Source organism: Leptonotus elevatus, chromosome 5, assembly GCF_054856555.1.
Source record: "Leptonotus elevatus isolate MCC_2025b chromosome 5, RoL_Lele_1.0, whole genome shotgun sequence".
Classification (NCBI taxonomy): Eukaryota; Metazoa; Chordata; class Actinopteri; order Syngnathiformes; family Syngnathidae; genus Leptonotus; species Leptonotus elevatus.
This window is the reverse complement of record NC_141243.1, coordinates 1,950,843-1,975,000: the sequence shown is the minus strand read 5'-3', so window position 1 is coordinate 1,975,000 and position 24,158 is coordinate 1,950,843. Positions and strand designations below refer to the sequence as shown.

Genomic DNA, 24,158 nt, shown 5'->3' with positions numbered 1-24,158 from the left:
CTAACCCTAACCCTAACCCTAACCCTAACCCTAACCCTAACCCTAACCCTAACCCTAACCCTAACCCTAACCCTAACCCTAACCCTAACCCTAACCCTAACCCTAACCCTAACCCTAACCCTAACCCTAACCCTAACCCTAACCCTAACCCTAACCCTAACCCTAACCCTAACCCTAACCCTAACCCTAACCCTAACCCTAACCCTAACCCTAACCCTAACCCTAACCCTAACCCTAACCCTAACCCTAACCCTAACCCTAACCCTAACCCTAACCCTAACCCTAACCCTAACCCTAACCCTAACCCTAACCCTAACCCTAACCCTAACCCTAACCCTAACCCTAACCCTAACCCTAACCCTAACCCTAACCCTAACCCTAACCCTAACCCTAACCCTAACCCTAACCCTAACCCTAACCCTAACCCTAACCCTAACCCTAACCCTAACCCTAACCCTAACCCTAACCCTAACCCTAACCCTAACCCTAACCCTAACCCTAACCCTAACCCTAACCCTAACCCTAACCCTAACCCTAACCCTAACCCTAACCCTAACCCTAACCCTAACCCTAACCCTAACCCTAACCCTAACCCTAACCCTAACCCTAACCCTAACCCTAACCCTAACCCTAACCCTAACCCTAACCCTAACCCTAACCCTAACCCTAACCCTAACCCTAACCCTAACCCTAACCCTAACCCTAACCCTAACCCTAACCCTAACCCTAACCCTAACCCTAACCCTAACCCTAACCCTAACCCTAACCCTAACCCTAACCCTAACCCTAACCCTAACCCTAACCCTAACCCTAACCCTAACCCTAACCCTAACCCTAACCCTAACCCTAACCCTAACCCTAACCCTAACCCTAACCCTAACCCTAACCCTAACCCTAACCCTAACCCTAACCCTAACCCTAACCCTAACCCTAACCCTAACCCTAACCCTAACCCTAACCCTAACCCTAACCCTAACCCTAACCCTAACCCTAACCCTAACCCTAACCCTAACCCTAACCCTAACCCTAACCCTAACCCTAACCCTAACCCTAACCCTAACCCTAACCCTAACCCTAACCCTAACCCTAACCCTAACCCTAACCCTAACCCTAACCCTAACCCTAACCCTAACCCTAACCCTAACCCTAACCCTAACCCTAACCCTAACCCTAACCCTAACCCTAACCCTAACCCTAACCCTAACCCTAACCCTAACCCTAACCCTAACCCTAACCCTAACCCTAACCCTAACCCTAACCCTAACCCTAACCCTAACCCTAACCCTAACCCTAACCCTAACCCTAACCCTAACCCTAACCCTAACCCTAACCCTAACCCTAACCCTAACCCTAACCCTAACCCTAACCCTAACCCTAACCCTAACCCTAACCCTAACCCTAACCCTAACCCTAACCCTAACCCTAACCCTAACCCTAACCCTAACCCTAACCCTAACCCTAACCCTAACCCTATGGTGCCGCAGTGTTGACTCCCAACAGGAAAGCGGATGCCATGTTGTTTTGATTCCTTTAGCGGTGACGTCATCATACACCCAGGCAACAGTCATTCTGCATCTACCGTCGCCATGGTGGCGAATGGAAGCACTGCATCGGCTACGGTGGGTGATTGACAGTCACGCTGACCAATGAGAGGTAGGCAGAGTAACGTTAGTCTTTGACTCCTATGCTATTGCTAATTGTGAATGTTTGAACTCTGTTGTTAAAAAAAGTAGTCACTTTTTTTTCACTTTTGATTTCACAAATAAAAATACATTTTAAACAAAAATATTTTAGAAATAAGTGACTAAATCACACACACACATATATATATATATATGTATGTATATGTATATATATATGTGTGTGTGTGTGTGATTTAGTCACTTATTTCTAAAATATTTTTGTTTAAAATGTATTATTTGTGAAATCAAAAGTGACTACTTTTTTCACACACACATATATATATATACATATACATACATATATATATATATATATGTGTGTGTGTGTGTGATTTAATTAAACGTGAAAGGACTATTGAATTAATTACAAAATAATTTAAAATAATTAAACATTTTAATTTAAAAAGTAAATGTGATCATGATTTATTCATAAAAAATGGGCTTAGTTTTATTTAAAATATTTTCATAATTTTGATACATCTTTATAAACGGCTGAAAAAAATTATCGGCATAGAAATGATCCTAAGTGACTGCCTTAATTTATATTTTTGAAGCCCACTAAAAGTGATGATCAGTACAGTATTAACAATTTGAGTGCCGTATTACAGAAACAAATCAAAGAGCAATTTTGTCGATAATGCCAACAAACCATAAAAAAAAGTGTTATCACTTGCAGACAGATCTCCTGATTTTGGTGTCTTGCTTTTGATCTGAGTTTCACAATGGCCTCCTTTAGAGATGCAGCGTGACGCTTTCATGTCGGCCTTTTTAAACGCTGCAAATGAAGACTGCTTTAACATGCGCGCAGAATTTGTGTTGCTTTCTTTGAAGGCACATTTCAATGACAACAGGAGTTCAAACCTGATCAATATTCTCACCTTCATCAGGTCCATTAGGATTATTATTATTATTTTTTTTTTTAAATGTCACTTTCATCTCGAACACAGCTGTTGAAAGCCTTTTTCATGTGATTTATTTAGGAAACTGTTAAGGATATATAAAATAAAGTAATGGATAGACATAAAAAAAAACGTTTTTTATTATCGACGACAAAGACAAATCTGCTGAGACAGTAAAAGTAAAAACAATCAAATTGAGATCGCTCGGGTGACGATCTCGCTGCTACCAAGAGCTAAAGTCTCCAAAGTTGCTCGTTCCTTTCGGTTTCTTGGCGGCGGCGCTGCTCGTTGAAGGTCCTCTTTCTTCTTCTGTGGTTGGACGTTTCCTGGAGGAGGACAAGACGAATGTCACACTATTTTTAATAGGATGGTCTAATTAAAATTTGGGCTGAACTGGAGTTCTGGTAGTGTTATGCTTAAGCGGGGTATGGTTTTAGAGAGCGTTACAGTTTTGTGTATGGCTTGCCAAGTAAAACAAATACAAAAGGACAAAGTAATGCAAAACATTAATTAAATTAAATATTCTACCTCCAAGACATCTTGATTTCTTTGTATTCGTAAATGTTGTGCTTACCCCGCGGTGGGGTTGATGTATTTGCCGACGCCTTGCTTGAAGGCTTTGGGCCCCTGTGCTTCCTTGGCCTTCCTCAGGGTGGCGCTAGCCTGCTCCTCCTCCTCCTTCTTCTTCTGATGCTCTTTCTTACGCTCGGCCGCGATCTGAAACGCAAAAACCCAGAATAAAAGTCCCGCTCCGGTCGCAAACGCTGCGAGGGGATCCCGCCGAAAACAAAACGTAGACCACCTCGGCGTCGGCTTCTTCGTACGGGTCCACGAACACGGTCGCGCTGATGATCTTGATCTCAGACTGTTGGAAACATTTTTTTTAAATGACACTATTTAGGAAAAGACCAAATACATAATAAGTACGTACTGACACATGAAATGTAAAAAAGTGAAAAATGCTTCAATTTTGCTTTCCTCTACTACTTGTTTACAAATTGTTTCATTCTTCCAACAAAGTTGTCAACTGAGTCTACAAAAGAAAAAAAAAATCCTTCTTACCTTTGGTTTGTCTGTTTTGACGTCACTCTCCACATTCTCCATGGCTGTCAACGCTTCGAACCCACCGACAACCCTGTTGGGGAAGAAAATGTGCAAATGACCTTAAAATGGCCGCTTTGAAGCAAATGGTGTCTTTTCAGGTATGCCTCCTTTCAGCTTGTCATGGGGCTGCTCATGACAGACCAAACGTCACGTTGCTCGCCGAAACTGCCTTTGGGGGAAGAATTTGCAAACAAATCCTGTGGTTGTTTGAATTATTGGAGTTTCGTGTTTTTCGGCATCTTTGTTCCTCCCACATGCAAAAACAAAAACTATGAAGGTTGAAAATGTATCGATTTTCATACTGCTAAGTGAAACCAGAGGTGGCAAATCCAGGTCCAGAGAGTCAAAACCCTGCCACAGTTTGATAGCTAGCTAGCTAGCTCCCTAGCAGCTAAACGAGCACCATGGGAGTTAGCGAGGGACCTAGCTAGCTAACACCTGAAATTAAAAACCCTGCCACCGTTTGGCTTTAGCCCCCGATGCCAGCTAGCTAGCTAGCTAGCTTCCTAGCAGGTAAACAAGCACCACGGGAGCTAGCTAGGGAGTTAGCTAGCTAACACCTGAAATTAAAAACCCTGCCACAGTTTGGCTTTAGCCCCCTGATGCCAGCTAGCTAGCTAGCTTCCTAGCAGGTAAACAAGCACCACGGGAGCTAGCTAGGGAGTTAGCTAGCTAGCACCTGAAATTAAAAACCCTGCCACAGTTTGATAGCTAGCTAGCTAGCTCCCTAGCAGCTAAACGAGCACCATGGGAGTTAGCGAGGGACCTAGCTAGCTAACACCTGAAATTAAAAACCCTGCCACAGTTTGGCTTTAGCCCCCGATGCCAGCTAGCTAGCTAGCTTCCTAGCAGGTAAACAAGCACCACGGGAGCTAGCTAGGGAGTTAGCTAGCTAGCACCTGAAATTAAAAACCCTGCCACAGTTTGGCTTTAGCCCCCGATGCCAGCTAGCTAGCTAGCTTCCTAGCAGGTAAACAAGCACCACGGGAGCTAGCTAGGGAGTTAGCTAGCTAGCACCTGAAATTAAAAACCCTGCCACAGTTTGGCTTTAGCCCCCGATGCCAGCTAGCTTCCTAGCAGGTAAACAAGCACCACGGGAGCTAGCTAGGGAGTTAGCTAGCTAGCACCTGAAATTAAAAACCCTGCCACAGTTTGGCAATTCCTTAAATAAGCAGAGCAAGAAACCAGACATCTCTCAAAATCAAGTGTCGACAGGCGTTTACCTTCCAAACACCGAGTGTTTCCTGTCCAGGTAGGCGCAGGAGCGGAATGTGATGAAGCTGATGGAAAACAACAGCAACATTACATTACTGAAAATAAGTACCATAAACAAAAAAACATTGGGAGTTCTGTGATATCTTACAACTGGGACTTGTTGGTGTTTGGACCCGAGTTGGCCATGCTGAGAATCCCCCGGCCCGTGTGGGACAGGTTGGGTCGGAATTCGTCCTTGAAAGGTTTTCCCCAGAAGGATTCTCCGCCTGGAACGACATTGAAGTTCATTTCAAGATAATGTGGAGTTGGCATTCTTACGACCTTTTCACACTGCACTTAGTTAGCACCTTTCATTGTTTTGTGTGACCCCCATGAAAGGTTATTTTAGTTAACAAAACTAAGGAAAAAACTAAAATTAAAAAATTTAAAAAACAAAATAAAATAACGAAAATGCTTTTTAAGAAACAAAAACTAAATGAAACTACATTTTATGTTTACAAAATGTCCTTTGTTTTCGACTTTGGTAATTAATTCAAGACATTAACCTTTGGGGATGATTTTAAATGTGATTTGAAGTCTATTTTGTCTCGATATTAACCAAAATGAGGACGTTTGAAAGTGTGTCACACGGAAGTGACATCATCTCGCAGCAGCCAATAGAAAAGCAACTTCAGATGATGTCGCTCCGAGGCAACAATTCGTGCTTGACTTTTGGCTCCAGGTGGCGGAGTGGAACCGTCACTTGCCTTTGAAAAAACCCCAAAAAACATAAAAACTTTTGGCTCGCCTGCTTTTTTTTTTTTTTTTTTTTTAACTTAGCCCAAATGCAACGCTAGGTAAAAAATGCGTTACTTTTTTTCATTTTACCATGATGTTTATTAAATATTGCACACAAGTAATACACATTAAAAAAACTAAACTAAACAAAAGCTAAAACTAACTAAAATTTAAAAAAATTTAAGTAACTAAAACTAATAAAAAATAACAGGATTACCTTGAAAACTAATTAAAACTAACTAAATTTAAATAACAAAACTCAAAACGAGATAAAAACCAACTAAAATTAAAATTCCAAAACTATAACCACACTGTCCCCCTGTAACGTTTTGTTGTTTTGCCTTACTAGAATAAAGTGTAATTGCACATCCACTACAGTAGATGGCAGTGGTGCACTCATTGCCAGAGTGCACAAGGAGGATCAGCACCTGTGCAGGTGTGCTGAACAAATGACATGAATCGACTCACATTTGCACACTTGGCTTCGGAAACGCCCATTTTTGGAGTGACGGCGCGCGCGATACGGCAGCCTTTTGATCGGCCATTACATGCGAACGTAGCCTGCCGTTCACATGCGCCGGTGCGGCAAAAAAGTAGTTGTTGCCAACAATCGGCCTGAACAATCTTCATTCGAGTCCACAAGAAGCCCAGTGAGCGCCAATGTAAACGTACAGCTTGCAGTCAACAGCGAACGAGACAGGCGACATTTGTACATAATTGATCAGCTGGCTGACATTTCACCTCCACGTGTCAGGAAGGAGAAAAACAACCTCAGTAGGGGATCATTTTCTCTGGGGAGCGTTTTCACATCAAATCCCACTTGTGGCTCCTCATCTTGCTTGACGTATACAAAGTGGCAAAAGTGACGTCTGCACGACAATCCTTCACGTCCGTGCGGTCTTTTGGGGAAAGGTCCGGGAACTGTTGACCATTTAGTTACACAGATTCACTTATTTTTACCTTCGCAAATTGTTATCGGATATTTGTAGCGACACGGTAAATTCTGTAGAGCAAATTTGATTCTATTTAGAGTGGGACCAAATAGACTCGGTTTTAGAGTACAGTAGGCTAATATTAACACTTGGAAGAGAGTAAAATAATTGAGGGTGAAAAAATAAATCCAGGTCCAGAAAGTAAAAAACCCAGCCACAGTTTGGCTTTAGCCCCAGATGCTAGCTAGCTAGCTCCCCGGGTGCTTGTTTACCTGCCAGGGAGCTAGCTAGCCTGCCAGAGTTTGGCTTTAGCCCCAGTTGCTAGCTAGCTAGCTCCCCGGGTGCTTGTTTACCTGCCAGTGAGCTAGCTAGCCTGCCAGAGTTTGGCTTTAGCCCCAGTTGCTAGCTAGCTAGCTCCCCGGGTGCTTGTTTACCTGCCAGTGAGCTAGCTAGCCTGCCAGAGTTTGGCTTTAGCCCCAGTTGCTAGCTAGCTAGCTCCCCGGGTGCTTGTTTACCTGCCAGGGAGCTAGCTAGCCTGCCAGAGTTTGGCTTTAGCCCCAGTTGCTAGCTAGCTCCCTAGCTAGCTCCCCGGCTCTCTTGTTTACCTGCTAGGAACCTAGCTAGCTAGCTAGCTAGCACGAGGGGCCAAAGCCAAACTGTGACAGGTCGATTTGCCATCTCTGATCAATTTGCACATTTGAACTTTTCATTTAAATTTAAGCTTTGGAAATCCGTTTGTATTTATAAAAACAAATTGTGTTTGACTTTAGAGGTTCGGTTGCATTTGAGTTCAGACAAACTTAAAATGAGTTTTGTTCTGTTCCATCCAAATGATGACGTTGGAAACGACGGAAAATGACTACATTTGCAGTGGAGGCGTTTTACAGTTAAAAGCTGCTACTCGCTACGTTCCGCGCATCTGGCAACAATTAACGACAGTTCCGCCTTTTGCCGTGTTTGTTCTGTTTTGTGTGTGCGCGCGTGTTTCCAGGTGACGAGGAGAATGTCGGGCGCCGCTCTGGAACTCGGCACCTTCATAAATCTGTCGTCGTGCCAGCATTTATGTGAGGACAGGCAGACTTTGTGCAACTGGCTGCCCTTTCAGCTCGGCGGCTTTAAAAAAACACAACACCCTTCACATCGGCTGGCCTCGCCTCGCACCGCGCGCGCCCTCCCTCCCTCCCTCCCTCCCTCCCTCCCTCCCTCCCTCCCTTTGCGTCACGCGTCTTGAGTGCCTCTTTTCTCCGGAGTAAATTTAGACGCAGGCTCCACTTCCATGTGGCCTCTCTGTGTTTACACACTCCCAAAAAGGAGCTGTGAATAATTGAACACAGAGGTGGCGTTATGCAAGGCTCCCACCCGAGTGTGCTGCTGCTGCTGCTGCTGATGGTGCGTACCTGTGCCAGTGCCGGTAGGGTCGCCTCCTTGAATCTGGAAGAAAAAAAAAAAAAGACAAGAAAAAGAAAAAGTTTTGCAGCATTTTTGAAAGACTTTTTCCGCTTGGAGGCAACACACAAGTTTGCTGACCACAAGAGCTCGTCTCTTCTACTTTTTACATGTCAAACATTCAGCCAGTGGATCATAACAAACTTGACTGGCGCATTATTTTTCTGCATTGCAGATTTTGTATGCAAATAACCTGGAAAGTGCAGAACTCTACCTACAAATAAATGGGGGGAGAAAAACAAAATCGAAAATTGTTAATTTTTTATAATAAAATAATCTTCATTTTAAAATCTTATTATACCGCTTTAATTATACTTAAATTATTTAATACTTTGAATTTTTTTGTCTATTTAAAAACATTTACATTGAATCAATAAACCAATGAATTAATAATACATTTCAAAAAGCTAAATGTTAAAGTGATTATTTTAGCAACACGTATGATTAAAATGCATTCACATTTTTAAATATATTATTTTAATCACAATTAATTAATATCATTTATATTTGGCTAAATATTTGCAATAACCAATATTAGCCAATTATTGAATAAAATAGTTTATTTTACTCATAAATTAAACCAATTATCTAAAGAAACCATGTGAAAAATATGAAACTTAATTTGACCGATTCTATTTTAATCTTAAAATCGGGCTCTTAAGAATCCCATGAGCAGCCCACGGGATTTCCTAAGTATAGTGTAGAAGCAATCATTTGAAACTGTACACACTTGCAGAGCTTTATAGGAATAAAGTGATTTGCATATTGATCGTTTTTTTGTTTCCTAAATCATTGTTGATATGATTGTCACGGTCAGTGTTTTTAACATCGATTATTCATCGAGAAGACTGACTTTGGAATCCAAACCAATGTGACGTGTTTGTGGTCACTGACGCAATGCATCTTGGGCCACGAAGGCGGCGGCCTCACTTTTGCTGTGTTCTTACCATAAAATTCCGAATGGACCTGTGGAAGGTGGTACCATCATAGTAGCCTTTTTTACACAAGCCGATGAAGTTCTCACCCGCTTTGGGAATCTGAGGAAGCACAAAGCGCACACTGGAAGCGGAGTAGCGTCGCCGTACGTGGATTTTGCATCATCTTGTGAATTTTACATGGATTTGAATAACACGCATGATGTAAATAATTGGTCACCCGTTTGTAAAAAATATGCCAGCAAGCCCCTTCAGAGTTGCGGGCTATTGACACCACCCCTGCCTCCATCCCCACCCTCGACTTAGCAGCAAGGCTGGGTGAAGATCCACAATTTTTAAAGCCACAACTGGCCTGTACAGTGTCAAAATCAGAAGGTAAGCAGAGCTGCACTCAGTTATCATTTGCAAACAGTCTTGGTATCTGATTAGCGGCACATTCATGTGCTCGGTGAAGTTGTTGACATAGCGAATGTGTGTTTTTGCTTGAATGTTGTGTTCTACAAAGTAAATGTATGTTATTTGCCTGTTTACAATTTTTTTTTTTTTAATTTAACAGCATTTCCACTCATTTTAAACAAAAGATTGAGTTGCCAAGTTACTTACCACCACTAAACAGTAGAGCTAAAAAAATGGCAAAGTGGCCAACACTGAGCAGTTATTGCATCATAATTATCACCCGAGAAACACCCCTCCCACCCCTCTGCGGCTCAAGGGCTAGGCTACGACAGCGGAGCTTTGACCGGTAAACAGGAGGTGAGGGTTCAAATCCCAACTTCCCCAGGTTGCAGTTTTTAAAACCGCAATGGCCAAGTGGTTGTTGCAAAGGCCTGGCAAAAAGTGTACCTGGGTTCCAACACTGCTTGGGCAACACCCCCAGGTGCCCCCCCCCCCAAAAAAAACCCAAACAAACCCAAAAACAAACAAACCTGTCATGTCAAGCAGAGTGCAACAAGTGGATGTTAAATGTCAAGCAATTTTTTACCATGATATATTCTGACCCAAAAAAACTCTTCAACTGTGGAAAAAGAAGCGTAATATGTCGCCTTTATTTCAATGTCCTTTTTTAAGTAGCTGTCTGTAGTGATGGCAAAATGAAGCTTCATGAAGCATTTGCGATACTTTTGGACTCCTCTAGATGGTGCTCTTGGCTTAAAGATAAAGGCAAGTGCAATGAAAATGGATTACATTTGCATTGCATCTTTGAATCATGAGTGCCATCTTGAGGAGTCAAAAAGTATCGCAAGTGCTTCATGAAGCTTCATTTTGCCATCACTAGCTGTCTGCAACCCACACAGCATTTCTTTGGTCCCGACCCACCAACTAACAATCAGATGGATGTGTTAAACAATTTGTCTCGACGTCTCCATTCTGCGTTAAATGACTTTTTTATCTTTCCGACAGGGTCAAGAGTGTTTGTCTGAAGCTTCCTTCCTAAATGAAGCAGCAGCATTGACGTCATTCATGTCGCATAGAAGCGCTGCCCGAGGCGTCAAAAGCCATTTTGACAACACTCGCCTTTTGTTGCTCTTAAAACCACATGGCCAGGATAGAAAAACTCCACACTGGCGCCCTTAACGTGACTGAGTTTGTGTGTGCGTGTGCCTTTGTGTGCGTTTGTGCTCCAGAATGCTCGGCAATCACATTTTCGAGACGCGGCCGCATTGTGATCGGCGAAGTCAGCGTGGGAACAAGGTTGGCTGCGGCCACCGTTTCCAGGCCCAAAGACGCTCTCGCTCGAATTGTCCTTAGGCTAGCAGCGTAAAACCACAACAACGTGGCGACTGCTCCAAATGATCGGCATCATTTGTCGACACGCACGAGACGTGGACGAGAGTGGGCTCGCTCCATTTTTTCTTTTCCATTAAGTGCAAAAAATGTTGAGGGAAAATGTCTTGTCTTTCAGATGGCTACGGGTTGAAATCAAGGTGACGTTCCAATGTTGACATATAGGGGGCAGTCTTTAATTGTGCTCAGCACTTTTCTGGATTGATCAGCTCAACACTGAGCAAAGTCCCGCAGACTTCACTTTAAGGATAATTTAAGATGAGTCAGAAATTATATTATCTGTTTGAGCGCCATTAACGTGAAATATCGTCAATTCTAACAAAAAGTGCTGGCAATGGCAGTTGTCCTGTTTAAATGTTTAAAAAAATAAAATCAAATTATGGGAATATCTTGGCCAGCTCTGATCTGATTATTATGCTTGGAAAATAAAAAAAAACAACAACATTCACTATGGCTAGCAGACGGCAGCCTTGAGTCTGAACGCGTGTCGATGAGATGCAGAAACCTGCAAAGATGGCGGACCTTTGAAAATGTGACCGTTACAAGCAACTTGCGAATGAGCCAAGTGTGTGCCAGGTTAAATTTACGACACGGAGCGTGAAAAAAAGGAAAGGAAAGACGATGGAAATGAGTTACAAATAGAAGTAGAAGCGATAATGTAGTATTGACTAGCATACAAATAGTTTGTAATTCGTCAAATGTAAAATTGTCACACTCGTGGTTATTTATAAACACATTATTTTGCCACCAAAACACATTTTCAATGTTGTTGTTGGTATTTTAGAGTCTTATCCTGATGAAAACATGCACAAATATTTGTAATTAATTATTCACTTTCGCTGAGATATGACAGCAAGTGCGGCTACATTCGAATTGTTTGTTACCCAGACTAAGCCCTCAAATCCTATTTTATCCCACTCAGTTGGGGAGTATCCACGGTAACGTCGACGATTCTGTCCAACGAGCGATGCTGGAGGGGCTTGTCACATGTCCTTTCAGTGGGGGCGAGGGGGGGGGGGGGGGGTCCGAGACATGCGGAGGAAGGTGAGCTGAGGATTTGTGTGATGGAGAGCGTATGCGACATGCAAGCGCCCGCTCATTAATTCCTAAACAGCGGGACGCAAATAGAGCGCTGTGGAAAGCACCGGGGGACGCGGGGCGGGGAGAAGAAGGGGGAGGGAGTGTGTCCAATGCCATCATTCTGATTGGCTGAAGTCGCGACCAATCGTGAACCAAAAAAACAAAAAGACATACCTTGTCACAGTGTAACTCAACATTGAGGTCTCCTTTGTTGGTGTGCAGGCGGACGTAACCTTTCTTCTTGATGTAGCTGTAGCGCACTGTGTCGTCTGCGATGGCATCTATGACACAAAAAAAAAAAAAAATATATATATATATATATATATTATTAAAGACATACGCGCGCAATTGTTTTGCCCCATTCTACTGACGGATGCCCATTTCGAATGACGGGAATCATACGGACGCTCGGCTTGAAATATTGACGGATTGCCGATGACGGAAGCGCGTGCAGACTGTTGACGATTGCCGAATGATGGACGCTCAAAATTCATTGACGCGCCCACCTCTGCTGTTTACCGTTTTTATGTTATTCATTTACTGTTTTAGCCATCATGTTTTTGTATGTCTGATTTTGAGTCCACTTTGTATGCAGCAACGGTTGTTTTTAAAGCTGCCCAATGCGGAAATTTGAATTTCAAATCGCTACTGCCACTTGTGGCCCAAAAATGAAACGGAACACTTCCTACTTCATGGAGTAAGCCCTGGATGCAGAGTGTCGTTCGAGGACCTGAACGTTTGACTCCGCCCCCACACAGATTTTCTACCTCGAAGTGCCTTCTTTCTTTCTTTCTTTCTTTCTTTGTTGTTAAACTATTGCCCTGGCGGCTTTGTGTGCCATCTTATAACATCTTGTGGCCCTGACCTTTAACCCTACCACATCGCGATTACAGTATTGTTTGAACACTTTATTGAACAATGAAAATTAAAAACTAACCGACCCCCATAAATAAAATCAATAAATCCTTCTCTCTCTTTAGTCTGGCATTTAGCAAAGAATATAAATCACTTTGGTAATCCTAATTTTTTTTTTAATAATAATAGCATGTGTCTTTTTATATATTGTTTAATTTAAATGTCTGAAATAAATACGGGGGGAAAAAAGTAATGATTTTTTTATTGTTTTCATTGTGCCAAAATGATCAAAACACGTACTGTATGTAAATGAAAGCAATTCCTCTTTTGTACTTCAGTACATTTCAAAGTCTGTACTTTTTTTACGCGAGTAAAAAAAAACACTCGCGTGTGAGCGCATTGTCCACCTGTGTTGTCAAGAGTGACGTGTACTTGACTTGCCTGCTTCGTTGGTGGTGGCCGGCGTCATGGCCGTGGATGTGAAGGATGCGGCCACCCTGCCTGTCGAGTAGTGAGCCTGAAAAAACAAAACATGATTGATTTGATGCTTTTGAATCATCACCGTTATGTTTCCTGTGCTGCTTATGTCATTAGGTCAACCTAAACACACACTCGACTCGACTCGGGAGCATCGTGTGAAAGCGTAACACTGGGGGAGATGATTCCACACTCTTGATGGCTTCGCAGTGAGATGAATATTCACAAAACACTGCGAGGTCAAAATCGTCATTTTCATCGGTAAGTAGATTCATGCTCTAGTTGTTGTGAAGACGTATATTCTCTTCACTTCCGACGACGGCGGCGGCCAGATTAAAGACACCTCTGCCATTAAGAAGGCACGCAGATGGTGGCGCTAACACGGCAGACATAATCAAATTTGATATATTCTTATGAATGCAAGTGCACCCGTAGAAGAAGACGTAAAGCACAAATTTGGTGTTTTCTTTTGACTGTAAAAATTCTATAATTTCTCAGCCGTGTGAAAGTTAAGAATGTTAAAAAAAAATCAAGGTCAAGAAAGGCGCTTTCTTGGGAGTTGGTATTTTTTCCTCTCAGATTTAAATAGTTTACTAATATTTAGGCATGTTTACAATTATCTTTGTATTTTTCTCTACTGCTTTTTTTCCAAATACTTGTGTATTGTATATATTTTTTGGTTATGTGTTAGTATGTGTGTATTTTTATAATTACATTTATTAGCTTTGCATGGTTTCATTATTTTTTCAATCATTGTCAAATAATTTTATATTTTTGCAAATCAAGATGTTAATATTTTTTAATGAAATAAATGTTTTAAATTTATTTTGTACTTTTCCTTTTGTAGTATTTGTGCATTTTATGTCTTGCAATTTTGCATTGATTTTTTAACATTTTTTTGGTAACATTGTGACTCGAGCATGGCTGCTTTAGCATTTTGTTAGATCGAGCTGCTCTATTGTTTTATTTTCTGCCATGTATGAGTTTGTACGCTCATGTTTGGCTCCCTCCTGTGGACACAGTGCGCTTGACAGCCTTCAGCTTCGACATGGCAGCCAGACCACGTCGAGTCCTCGGAAGCTGCGAATCTGAATTCAAGCAAAATCAAATGTCTCTGCGCGCACTTACCATGTTGAGCTTGTCTGTCTTCTTGGCTTTGGGCATCTTCATGGTGGCGGCCAGCATCTGGTCCCCTTTGTAGTCCTTGTACAGCTCGGCCAGGGTCTCCCGGGTCTCCAGGTTGGTGGTCTTCAGATGGTACGAGGGGTCCAGCTTGGCCTTCTCTTCATCTGGATCACAACAAACACCGTTATTATTTTTATTTGTTTTAATGTACATTCAGGAAACAAAGCTCAGATGGACATCCGACCAGGATCCAGCACTTTGAGGTCGTTTTTCACATGGAAAAAATTGGCGACGTTGAATTTGTCCAGGTTTGTTGGATCCTAGCAGGGCGAAATAAATGACCATCAAATTTCTTATTGATGAGTAATTCAAATGACACACCGAAAAGAAAACCAACCTGAAGCGTGATGATGTCTTTTCTGGTAAATTCTTCATCAGTCAGCAGATCTTTGAAAGTTTTAGTCTTGATATTGAGTTGCTCCACTGCCTGCACAAACACACAGAGGACAGTCAGAGCTAGTGGGATTTAGCATCTCATCGAATATTTTTTCCCCCCCGTCTAACACTTGAATATTATTAGTAATATTTTTATTTTCATTGTGTGTGTGTTGTTGTGACTAACCTCATGTGAGAAGACATTGCCAGTGACCTTGTTGGCGACGATGTGAGAATTGTTTGTAAAGACGGAGTAGAGAACTGGACAGTGAAATTTGCCTGGAGAAAATGCGAGGAAAATTGTCTAATGAATTCATTAATATGCAGTGGAGGGAAAAAAAATCCCAGTTTTATTGTTGTTATATTACATAAATAAATAAATATCAAATGTTTGATTGTTACCAAATTACCATCATTGTTCTTGGAAAAGTTGAGCTTGACAAGCGACTTGGCCTCCAGTTTCTGCATAGAAAGAAACAAAAGCTTGACCAAAATATTATGGAAAGATATATGACAAAAAAAAAGTTGAAAAACTTTTATTGATTTTATTTTATTAAAAAAAAAAAAACTTTTCTGGTCATATTACAGATTTAAAGTTGTGCTTTAAAAAAAAAAATGCGAGAACAAGATTTTTTTCCGATCATTTTTGTAAAAATTTATTTTGATAAATAAATAAAAAAATGGAAAAGAAAATCCACGAATGGATGAATCTAAACTGTGAATATGCAGTGGTCCACTATATTCCGCAAAAGGTTTAATGTTACCTCTCCAGATATGGGATTAGTCGCATACTTCTTGATCCAAGGAATAATGCTCCTAAAAGAGAGAGAAGACGCGTCTAAACCAATATGGAAAAAATAAAATCTGATCGTGATTATAAGTGAACATACTCACAGCAGATCAAAGACAATGCCATCCGCAGTGCACATGGGATAAGAAAACGGCTGAAGGGACAAGCTGAGGAGGAAGAAAAAAATGGTTCATTGTTTGAGTGATTGGGGCGCATTTCAACATAACGCCAGTTGACAAGATGGCGCACCTGCAGTGGTCGAACGGAAGCCGTCTGAAGTTGGTCGGCGGGATTTCTGATGGCCAAAACAAAGCAAATGTTGACAAACACAACACTAAATTACTTACATATTCACCATAATAACCTTGACTTTAATTCAAATGTGCTATTATGCATTTATGTAAACAAAGATGGAATCTCACAGGCACAGCTGAGTGAAAACATGGCAGAGGCAAACATTTATTACGAACGAGTGAAACATAGGAAATATGATATTGTTGCGTTTGAATTGAATTTGGTGGTGATTTTGCTGTGAACAACTATGATTGGTCAATCGCTGGAGCAAGGAACTAGTGGTCTGCTGCGAATCCGCTATTTTACCGTGATTACAGTAGGTTGGCCGTGAACAGGTTACTTTAGAATGATGTGTAGGCTGCTGTGTATGATTCAATTAGCTTCCATTCCAGATTAACTGGCACCCGATTCCAACTGAGGGCATTGGTGAAATGTCAGTCTAGTGATTTTGTATTTCCTGTCTGCACTCTGCATTTATCACAAGCGACATCGAAATTGTTCAACTGCATGACTGTTCCAAGTGTTCAATTCTTCAATAAACACGTGAAACAAAACGGCGCGTTCACAACTCCATTTTATTCATTTTCATATATATATATATATATATATAATTTATCTTATTATATATTGATATACTTCGTCTACATTTTCATAGGCTTAATGTTACTATTACAAGTTTCAAGTTAATTTTTGTTGAAATATTACAATAAGTTATCCTTTTCGAAAATAAAGAAAAATACTCAAGTAGATCAAGTGCAATAAGTAAACCGCAGATTAAACAAAAATTGTGATTACAGTATTTCAAAACTCAAAACACAAATTTACCTGCCCGCTTGCCTCCATAGAAGTTTGTGTACTCTGTACACGTAATGTACCTGCGTGGGTGGAAAAGAATAAGAAAACAATGCTTTTAATAGAGGTAAACGAACAGTTAATACATTTTTAAATACTTTTGAGTGAGTACAATTTCAAAAGACAGCTCGTAGTAGTTAGCCTTTTAGCATTAGCCACGGTAACAGGCGCGTTTTGGCTCTGTCGCAAATTTTCATGAACGTTAAACTTACATTTTATCCTTTTGGTGCTGCCGCTTGCCCATGTTTGCGTATTTCTGTAGCTATACGCGCTAAATAATGCTTTTGTAGGGAGTTCCGTGTGCTGTTTAGCTAACTACAAACAGAAACGGATGTTGATGTTCTTCTTCTTCGTCGTCGTGGTTATTTTATCGGAAGGGCACACGAGCGCCAGCTACAGGCAAACCAGGAAAACTGATTTCCATCATTTTTAGCACGATTTTAATCACTAATTTAGGGCGTATATCGATTATCACTTTTTATATTCCATGTATTTACTATGTATTGTAGACCCCAATTTATATTAAGTACCTTATTTATGGTCATGATGTTCAACCTCAACCAGTTCAGGGTGTACCCCGCCCACTGCCCGAAGCCAGCTGGGATAGGCTCCAGCGCCCCCGCGAGGACAAGCGGTTAAGAAAATGGATGGATGTTTAACCTTATCTTTGTACTGTATAAAATTGACTAATTATTAATAGTGTGTCTGTACTATTTATTATTGCACACTGCCTATTAAGAATTGTGTCAAATACAAAATTGCAATTTTAAACATCAACTACCGCCATGTTGATAAGTAACATACATTTACAATTTATTATAGAACACCATGTATATCACTTTAAATGTTTAATGATTTTAAGTAGACAGGGCATGTGGTAGTCAAATCATTACATCAAAGAACAGGTCCAAATTGAGAGAGTTATTCTTTATACAAAACAAAACACACATTCAGTATGAATTTGAATACAAATAAAAAAGAAAACCTTCCAACATTTGGTCTTCAACATGTAAACATTGTAATTCACGCTGTTTATGATGACAGAGGCAAGGAGACAAACATAAATTCATGTACAGTTAGTTTATTTTCTCAACGAAAGATATTTGCATATGCACACGGGGGAGATATAATTGTTCACAATGATCTCAACACGAAGGGTCGCAAACCAACTATTGAGCGGCGAGAACGAGGAGCGGGGGAAGTTAGTGGAGCTTTACATTCACGCTTTCTCAAGCAAGGACACACGAGGAACACAAGCTTCTACCAACGGCCGTAAAAAAAAGAAACGTTTGAGATGTTTGATGGGTTTGCACCTGAGTCCCAACCGCCTTCAACAAATCAAATATGCAGTCCGAACAACCAATGTCATCCACATCGTTGCCCTTGGCACTTAAAACAGTCAGGCGGAAACTTGTAGCAGAAGACAAACAAACACTCCGAACGCAGACAGCAAAGTGAACATAAGTGCGATAATGACTGTTGTTCTTCTCTTCTTTTTTTTTGTTCCCTCAGAGAACACTTCTAGTCCGCAGAACGATATGAACACACGTCCTGACAAACAAATAAAAACTCTCTGGTGTGATAAAACAGTCTTTGAATGTCATCGTCAGAGGAGCGGGATGGGAACAAGGAAAAGAAAACCAAAAAGTCCTAAAATCACCGCAAATCCATCACAGAGACGGCGTCGTTGGAGATGGTGACGTGGCCGGCATGCTGTATTGAAGGCAAACACACAAATTCAATACAAATCAAGGAGACATATTTTGTTAGCATTTAAAAAAAAATTTAAACAGCTTCCAGGTGTCTTAATAATATGCGTAAGTGTTTGTGTTCATGGTTTTCGTGACCTTTGCTCAGGTCAACTTCAAGTTCCGGCTCTTATTGGTTGCGTTTGTATAGTGAAGTTTACTCACTGTAAATAAAGGTGGGTCTTTACTGTGAGGATGAAAGCCCTTCTGTTTACACGAGGAGATCTCGTTGGTTCCCCGATCCGTCAGTCTGAAGTAGCCGATCCTGGAGGAAACGACAATCATTTTGTGGACAACCATTTTGTTTGCTTTTTTTTTTGTGGACGAACAAGACTCACTCGTTGAACTTAGGCGAGCAGACGATGGCGATGGCCTCGGGCAGCATGATCTGGTACGAACAGTGTGTGTGTAGGTCCACGCTAGAAAGGAATGCCGTCTGGGTTGGGTGAGTCTAGAAAAGTAAGATAAAACAAAACAAAAATAAAATGCATATTATGCATAAATCATAATAAACAGTCACACGACTTCAATTTTTTGTGGCTTATGTTTGGTTCGGACTCCCACATGAGTTACAGGAAGGTTAGCTTGACCGCTATGCTCCTTTCTCCAAAGGCAAATTTCTCGTCTGTTCAGCGTACGTCACGAAGCTAACGCTGCTGCCAGCGCGGCAGGTTTTTCAAGTTTGCATTGGAGAGCGCACCCGAGATTGGTTTCTGATTCAGAGGCTGACTCACGTGGATCCAGCCCAGGGTGATGAGATCATACTGGTCCTGTATGAGGAAGAGCTCCTCCTCGTTCTCCGTGTCGCAATAGTCGGGGCCGCCGCACTGCTTGGGAACGATGACGTGCGTCACGGTGAATGTGTTCCTGGTCTGGAAAGCAAATACATTGGGAATACGTGGTCAGACGTTTGCTGCCGTTACCACTCAAAATTTCACTTAGAACAATTTACTGTAACAAGACGTTTATCACTATTAAGATGTAAAAAAATAACAACATATATTGGTTTCAATTTATTGCGGATAACAGAGAGCACACAAAAATAAGTTGAAATGTGAACAAACAAAAAAAGTAAACTGTAAATGTTAATATTGACAATGTGTCACAGATGCATTTTTAAGGGTTAGAATTTTCACAAATAAAATATTATTTTTAATGAAATAAAAATACATTATTTACAAAGTCAAAGTAGGATTTTTTTTAGAATAAGTATTTTTCCTACTAGATAAAAATACACAAATTTGTATTTAAAAAAAAACGTAATTAATTTTTTCAAAATTGTATTAGATTTTGAGGAGGGGAAATTGATTTGTTTAGGATAGTCTTTCTTTAAGAAATCCTAATCTTCAAGATTTTCTTGTTAATGGAGTAAATAAATTTCCTTTTTTTCTAAGTAGAAAATGTTGTTCATATAGTTTAAAAAGCATAAAAGGACATAATTAGTTTGGAAAGCAAAAGTCATAATTTTTTTTTTTTTTACATCTCATTTAAACATTTATCCACTGTTATAGAAGTAAAAACCAAATACGTGTGTCATAGATGTTAATGTTATATCCACATCTAATCTACCACATTCACATCCTATGTAATTTCCTTAACACCTCTTGGATAGGATATAGAGCAGTGGTGGGCAAACTTGGTCCTCGAGGGCCGGAGTCCTGCAGGTTTGAGATGTTTCACTGCTCAAACGCATCTGATTCCAATCAACAGGATCGTTATCAGGCTTATGCAGAGCTTGCCGATGAGCTGATCATATATCAGCTGTGTTGGGAGAAGGGAAACATCCAAAACCTGCAGGACTCCGGCCCTCGAGGACCGAGTTTCCCCAACCCTGATACAGAGCCTTTGTCATTCTATAGTGCAGATACAATGAAATTGCGGACATCATATTTAATGTAATAATGTACCGCTAAGGTCAAGTCCAACTTTTAAAGTGGACTCAATATTTGGATGTTAGACTCACCAGTTTCCCGCAGAGTATGCCGCAGGTTTCGACAGCCCGGCTGGTGTTGGCCTCGGCCAGCCGCAGGAAACTTCGGCACACTTCGGACGGCACAAGCAGCTGGCGGAGGGCATCCACTGTCAGGTCTGCCGACAACGGGCGGAGGATTATGGGACAAATACCACATGGCGTGAACCCAGACATGACGCGGGCATTGCCACTTTGCGTCCACGACATACCATTTGTTGGCCACAAAATATGTATAATGTGTGCACGAAATACCAATTTGTGGTATCACTGCCATCAATAAATCTTAAAAAAAAAAAAAAAAGAAAAAAAAGATGGTGCCAGTTTTAAAAATTGTACTTATTTGAATTTTATGGCCATATTTAGTATTTTGTGGCCACACATTAGAACGTCAAACCCATTTTGAAATCAACATGGTGGCCACAAAGAAAAACATTTTACTCATGACATTTCTGGGTCTGTATAGAAATAATCTCTTTATATCCAGAAACGAACCGTTGTTCCCGGGGCTGACCAGCGAGTCGGGCTTAAGAGAACGGTCAAAGCTCGGCAGGGCTACGGACGAGGGAGCGCGGTTCCCGGACGGATCCCTGGGGCTGTGCGGCGGGGTCGGCGAAACGACGGGCGGGCCCTGGATGCCCGGGAGGAGCGGCGTGTCCGGGGGGGGCGCGGAGGGCTGGCCGAACTCCAGGAGAACGCGCTGGCGCTCTCGCTCCAGGTCCTGGCGACGGATCATCTCCTCAAAGGCGCTGAACTGTTCTTGCTCCTGCTGCCGCCGCTGCATCACGGCGACGCGTTCCCGCTCGGCGTCCAGGGCCCGCTGACGGGACTGCTCCAGGGCCAGAGCCTCCTGCTCCGCTTTCTGCAAGGGCCACAGCGTCATATTTAATGTTCTATGCATTTCCAATGCAGCATATTAAATGTATGTCCACCTCTAATGCACCATATTTACAGTAGTGTATAACCAGTCTATGGTGCTTTCGTATGATTTGTTAGCATTAATCGAGCAGGCTTCTTTTTTTTTTTTTTTTTTAAGAGGAAGTAGTGAGTTTAATGTGTTCACTTTGTTTTGCGTTAGTATTGGGCGGATAGAATAGTCAGTCTGGTAAAATGGTATAAGTGTGGTAGTATCAGAGCAGAGTGTATCGGTGCATCCATGTCTGTAATGTACAATTTTTTTTACATAATCTTGAATATATGGACGCCTCTAATCACAGTAAATATTGTCTTTTCCTCTACTGTACCATATCCACATCGTATTTTGCGTTTATAAAACTCTTAACAACATTCAATGTTCTATTAACATCTAATGTGCCATATTGACACCACACTTAATGTCTTTACATCACTAATGTATGTGCCATATGTTATGTATCTAACTAAAATGAAACACATTTCATGTGAACCACCTGTTAAAATAAGAACGTGATTGTTTTGCCAAGCATTAAAACCTGTCTCCTTTCGTTGGGAGTGTGGTATGTAAGTTGTGTTTACCTTCTTGACACGATACTGATCATAGTCTTGTTCAAATCTCTTCAGAAGTGCTTTCTTCAGGATTTCAGCTTGAGGAAAAGCCACATCCTTCAATTTCTGGAGGATAGAACGATTTATAAGAGAGAACAAAAAAAAGGTTTCGGAGACATTTTCCACGTACCTTTTGCGTGTCCCTTTTCTCTGGAATATTCGCCGTTTTATAATCCAGGTGCTTGGGAAGCTTTTCTACGAAGAGCCTTGGGGGAGAAAACGACAAGAAGTTCAAAATTCCTGGGCAACATCTCCACACTGCTCTGGGGGAGCATCTCTTACGTGATGTACTTGTTGTAGAGGACAAAGGCGCGCTCAATGTTGCCTTCCTCGGCGTAGATAATGGCCATGCGGATCATCTCCATGCCCGAGCGGAAGTAGCGGCGCAGGGGAACCTCGTCGTTGATGTCCACCGAGCTCCCCTTCTTGGTAAGGATGCGGACGCGCTCCTCCGGTGGCAGACTGACGTCACTGTGGTCCGCCATGGCCGCAGCCCAACCTGGAACACTGGAAACATGTACGTTAAGGCCGCAACGATGAATCAAATCATTTATTAAAGGTTCAGTCTCTGCCTCAAAGCTTCGCAGGGATCCTTTTTTCCAGTCGGATGCAAACAGTTTACACTCTCTGTATATTTGATGACACACACATCACTTTACACATTCCAAGTCACAGATACAACAGGAGAATATGAGGATCGCAACCTCAAATGGATAAATATAATACTTACACTTCACATGCACGTTGTCGAAATGCTGTGAGATTTTTGTCATGTAAAATGTGAGCTTTGGCTAAGTGGGAAACACTGATCTAATGTACAGCGTCTAAAGTTGTTCAGTTTTGAATAACATAGATTCATTGCACTTTTTCCACTTCTGGGTGCGTAAAAACACAACTAGAACCAGAAAAGTCTCACTTCGTTGCCACTTTTCGTGTGTAACAAACGACACGGGGATTCTTTAAACGTCATTTAGTAATATCACAACAATTGAATAGGTATGCATGTGTCCTATATTGAAATGTGCTACTTTTCTCTCTCGCCGTGCTGTTTTAACACAGTCAAATGACTCCATGCCATCGATGTCGCGTTAGCCGCATGTAGCTAACCTGGCTAATTTTCAACATAAACGGACAAGAATGAGGAAGAAAACGACTGCACAGGTCCTTTGACGACTTCCTTACCTGGTCACGGTGTAAATTTGAGAGCCTGCATATATGTAGGCCGAATCGGGATACAACTGCTGACTCGCAAACCAGATTAATGGAGGGAACTGCGCCTACTGTACTGGACATCTGAATACTTCCGCAATCACATCACTTTCCGGATGACGCATTGTCACGTGGGGAGAGGGCGGATGCGGTTGGATGATGCAGAGCATGCGCAGTGTGTGCTTGATGGCCAAACGGAGAAAGATGGCGTCCACAACGCGGAACGCAGGTTTTCTTTTGCGTTTTATCGCTTTTTATTATCCTTTCAGTGTTGCCATCATCAAAACAAACGGCTCCCAGAGTAGAAAAAAAATAATTAAAAAAAATCTAATTTCCTTCAGATTTCAAACATGTCAGGCTACCTCTATGCGGCAGTTTTGTACCGCTTTATGCAACTGATACTTGACTACAAATGATGCATCAACACATTGATACAGAATATAGTGTAACGTTTTGTACGAACGCCACCAGCAAATGTTGATTGGGATGTCACAACCACTTAGTTTGTTACAATATAATAATTGTCACTCGAGTCACTTTAAATGGTTGTGATGCTAGTCTCCGTTTGTGTCTGCGTTTTGGGATTACACTTCCCCCAGGTGGTCAAATCGAACATACTCGTTATTAATTATTTACATTAATGTATTATAGTTTTTCAGAAAATACAGTATAGACTTGCTTTTATTCTAATTTCAAAACTATTATTAGCAATTTCAGTGTTATTATTATTATTTTTTGCATCTCAGTATATTTACCAGTTACTCATATTTGAGGGTTTTTTTTTTCATGTAATACTTACTCAAATCATTATTTAGTTATTTTTTTCCCCCCAACAGTGTTTTTATTTTCAAAAGTGCAAAATTTTAAACTAGTAAGTAATGGACTGCAATTATATTAACAACATTTTCATTCAGTTGTCGTGGCTCGTTGGTCTAGGGGTATGATTCTCGCTTTGGGTGCGAGAGGTCCCGGGTTCAAATCCCGGACGAGCCCACTTTTTGTTTTAAGCAATTATTATTATTAAT

At 41.3% G+C, this 24,158-nt stretch overlaps 2 protein-coding genes and 1 non-coding gene across 4 annotated transcripts; 1 reads left to right on the top strand and 2 right to left on the bottom strand.

Annotated features, from left to right (window-relative positions):
• Window positions 1-2,703: 2,703 nt before the first annotated feature.
• Window positions 2,704-17,036, bottom strand: ppil2 (peptidylprolyl isomerase (cyclophilin)-like 2). The gene is made up of 20 exons (XM_086076803.1): window positions 16,896-17,036; window positions 16,657-16,706; window positions 15,787-15,832; window positions 15,642-15,704; window positions 15,512-15,563; window positions 15,158-15,209; window positions 14,935-15,026; window positions 14,710-14,799; window positions 14,557-14,632; window positions 14,316-14,476; window positions 13,152-13,227; window positions 12,030-12,136; window positions 9,003-9,092; window positions 8,007-8,040; window positions 5,049-5,166; window positions 4,909-4,965; window positions 3,644-3,716; window positions 3,384-3,446; window positions 3,156-3,298; window positions 2,704-2,907 (listed from the first exon to the last, which is right to left on the bottom strand). Exons 1-20 carry the CDS (start codon window positions 16,925-16,927, stop codon window positions 2,805-2,807), a joined length of 1,578 nt encoding a protein of 525 aa, XP_085932929.1. The 5' UTR covers window positions 16,928-17,036; the 3' UTR covers window positions 2,704-2,804.
• A 712-nt stretch (window positions 17,037-17,748) lies between these two features.
• On the bottom strand, window positions 17,749-23,249 carry LOC147173216 (STAM-binding protein-like A). Of its 2 annotated transcripts, none has more exons than XM_086077140.1 (10): window positions 23,107-23,249; window positions 22,207-22,431; window positions 22,055-22,130; window positions 21,895-21,990; window positions 20,896-21,262; window positions 20,395-20,519; window positions 19,166-19,303; window positions 18,770-18,882; window positions 18,597-18,696; window positions 17,749-18,396 (listed from the first exon to the last, which is right to left on the bottom strand). In XM_086077140.1, the coding sequence occupies exons 2-10, from the start codon at window positions 22,407-22,409 to the stop codon at window positions 18,340-18,342; spliced, it is 1,275 nt and encodes a 424-aa protein (XP_085933266.1). In that variant the 5' UTR covers window positions 22,410-22,431; window positions 23,107-23,249; the 3' UTR covers window positions 17,749-18,339. The 2 variants fall into 2 exon arrangements, with proteins under 2 accessions (XP_085933266.1, XP_085933267.1); XM_086077141.1 differs by having other exon boundaries at window positions 22,207-22,423; window positions 23,107-23,242.
• An 805-nt stretch (window positions 23,250-24,054) lies between these two features.
• Window positions 24,055-24,126, top strand: trnap-ugg (transfer RNA proline (anticodon UGG)). Its single transcript has one exon. It is a non-coding gene; the product is annotated as a tRNA-Pro (tRNA).
• Window positions 24,127-24,158: the final 32 nt, after the last annotated feature.

What these genes read in the sequence shown, in the direction of transcription:
- ppil2 (XM_086076803.1), bottom strand. Translation starts at nt 16,927, where the DNA reads ATGGGCAAGCGGCAGCACCAAAAGGATAAAAT. An exon ending in CAGCACCAAAAGGATAAAAT is followed by an intron (nt 16,707 to 16,895) that starts GTAAGTTTAACG and finishes CCACCCACGCAG; the next exon opens with GTACATTACGTGTACAGAGT. An exon ending in GGTCCATTCGGAATTTTATG is followed by an intron (nt 8,041 to 9,002) that starts GTAAGAACACAG and finishes TTTTTCTTCCAG; the next exon opens with ATTCAAGGAGGCGACCCTAC.
- LOC147173216 (XM_086077140.1), bottom strand. Translation starts at nt 22,409, where the DNA reads ATGGCGGACCACAGTGACGTCAGTCTGCCACCGGAGGAGCGCGTCCGC. An exon ending in AGAAAAGGGACACGCAAAAG is followed by an intron (nt 21,991 to 22,054) that starts GTACGTGGAAAA and finishes TCTATCCTCCAG; the next exon opens with AAATTGAAGGATGTGGCTTT. An exon ending in GCATACTCTGCGGGAAACTG is followed by an intron (nt 19,304 to 20,394) that starts GTGAGTCTAACA and finishes TTTGCTTTCCAG; the next exon opens with ACCAGGAACACATTCACCGT.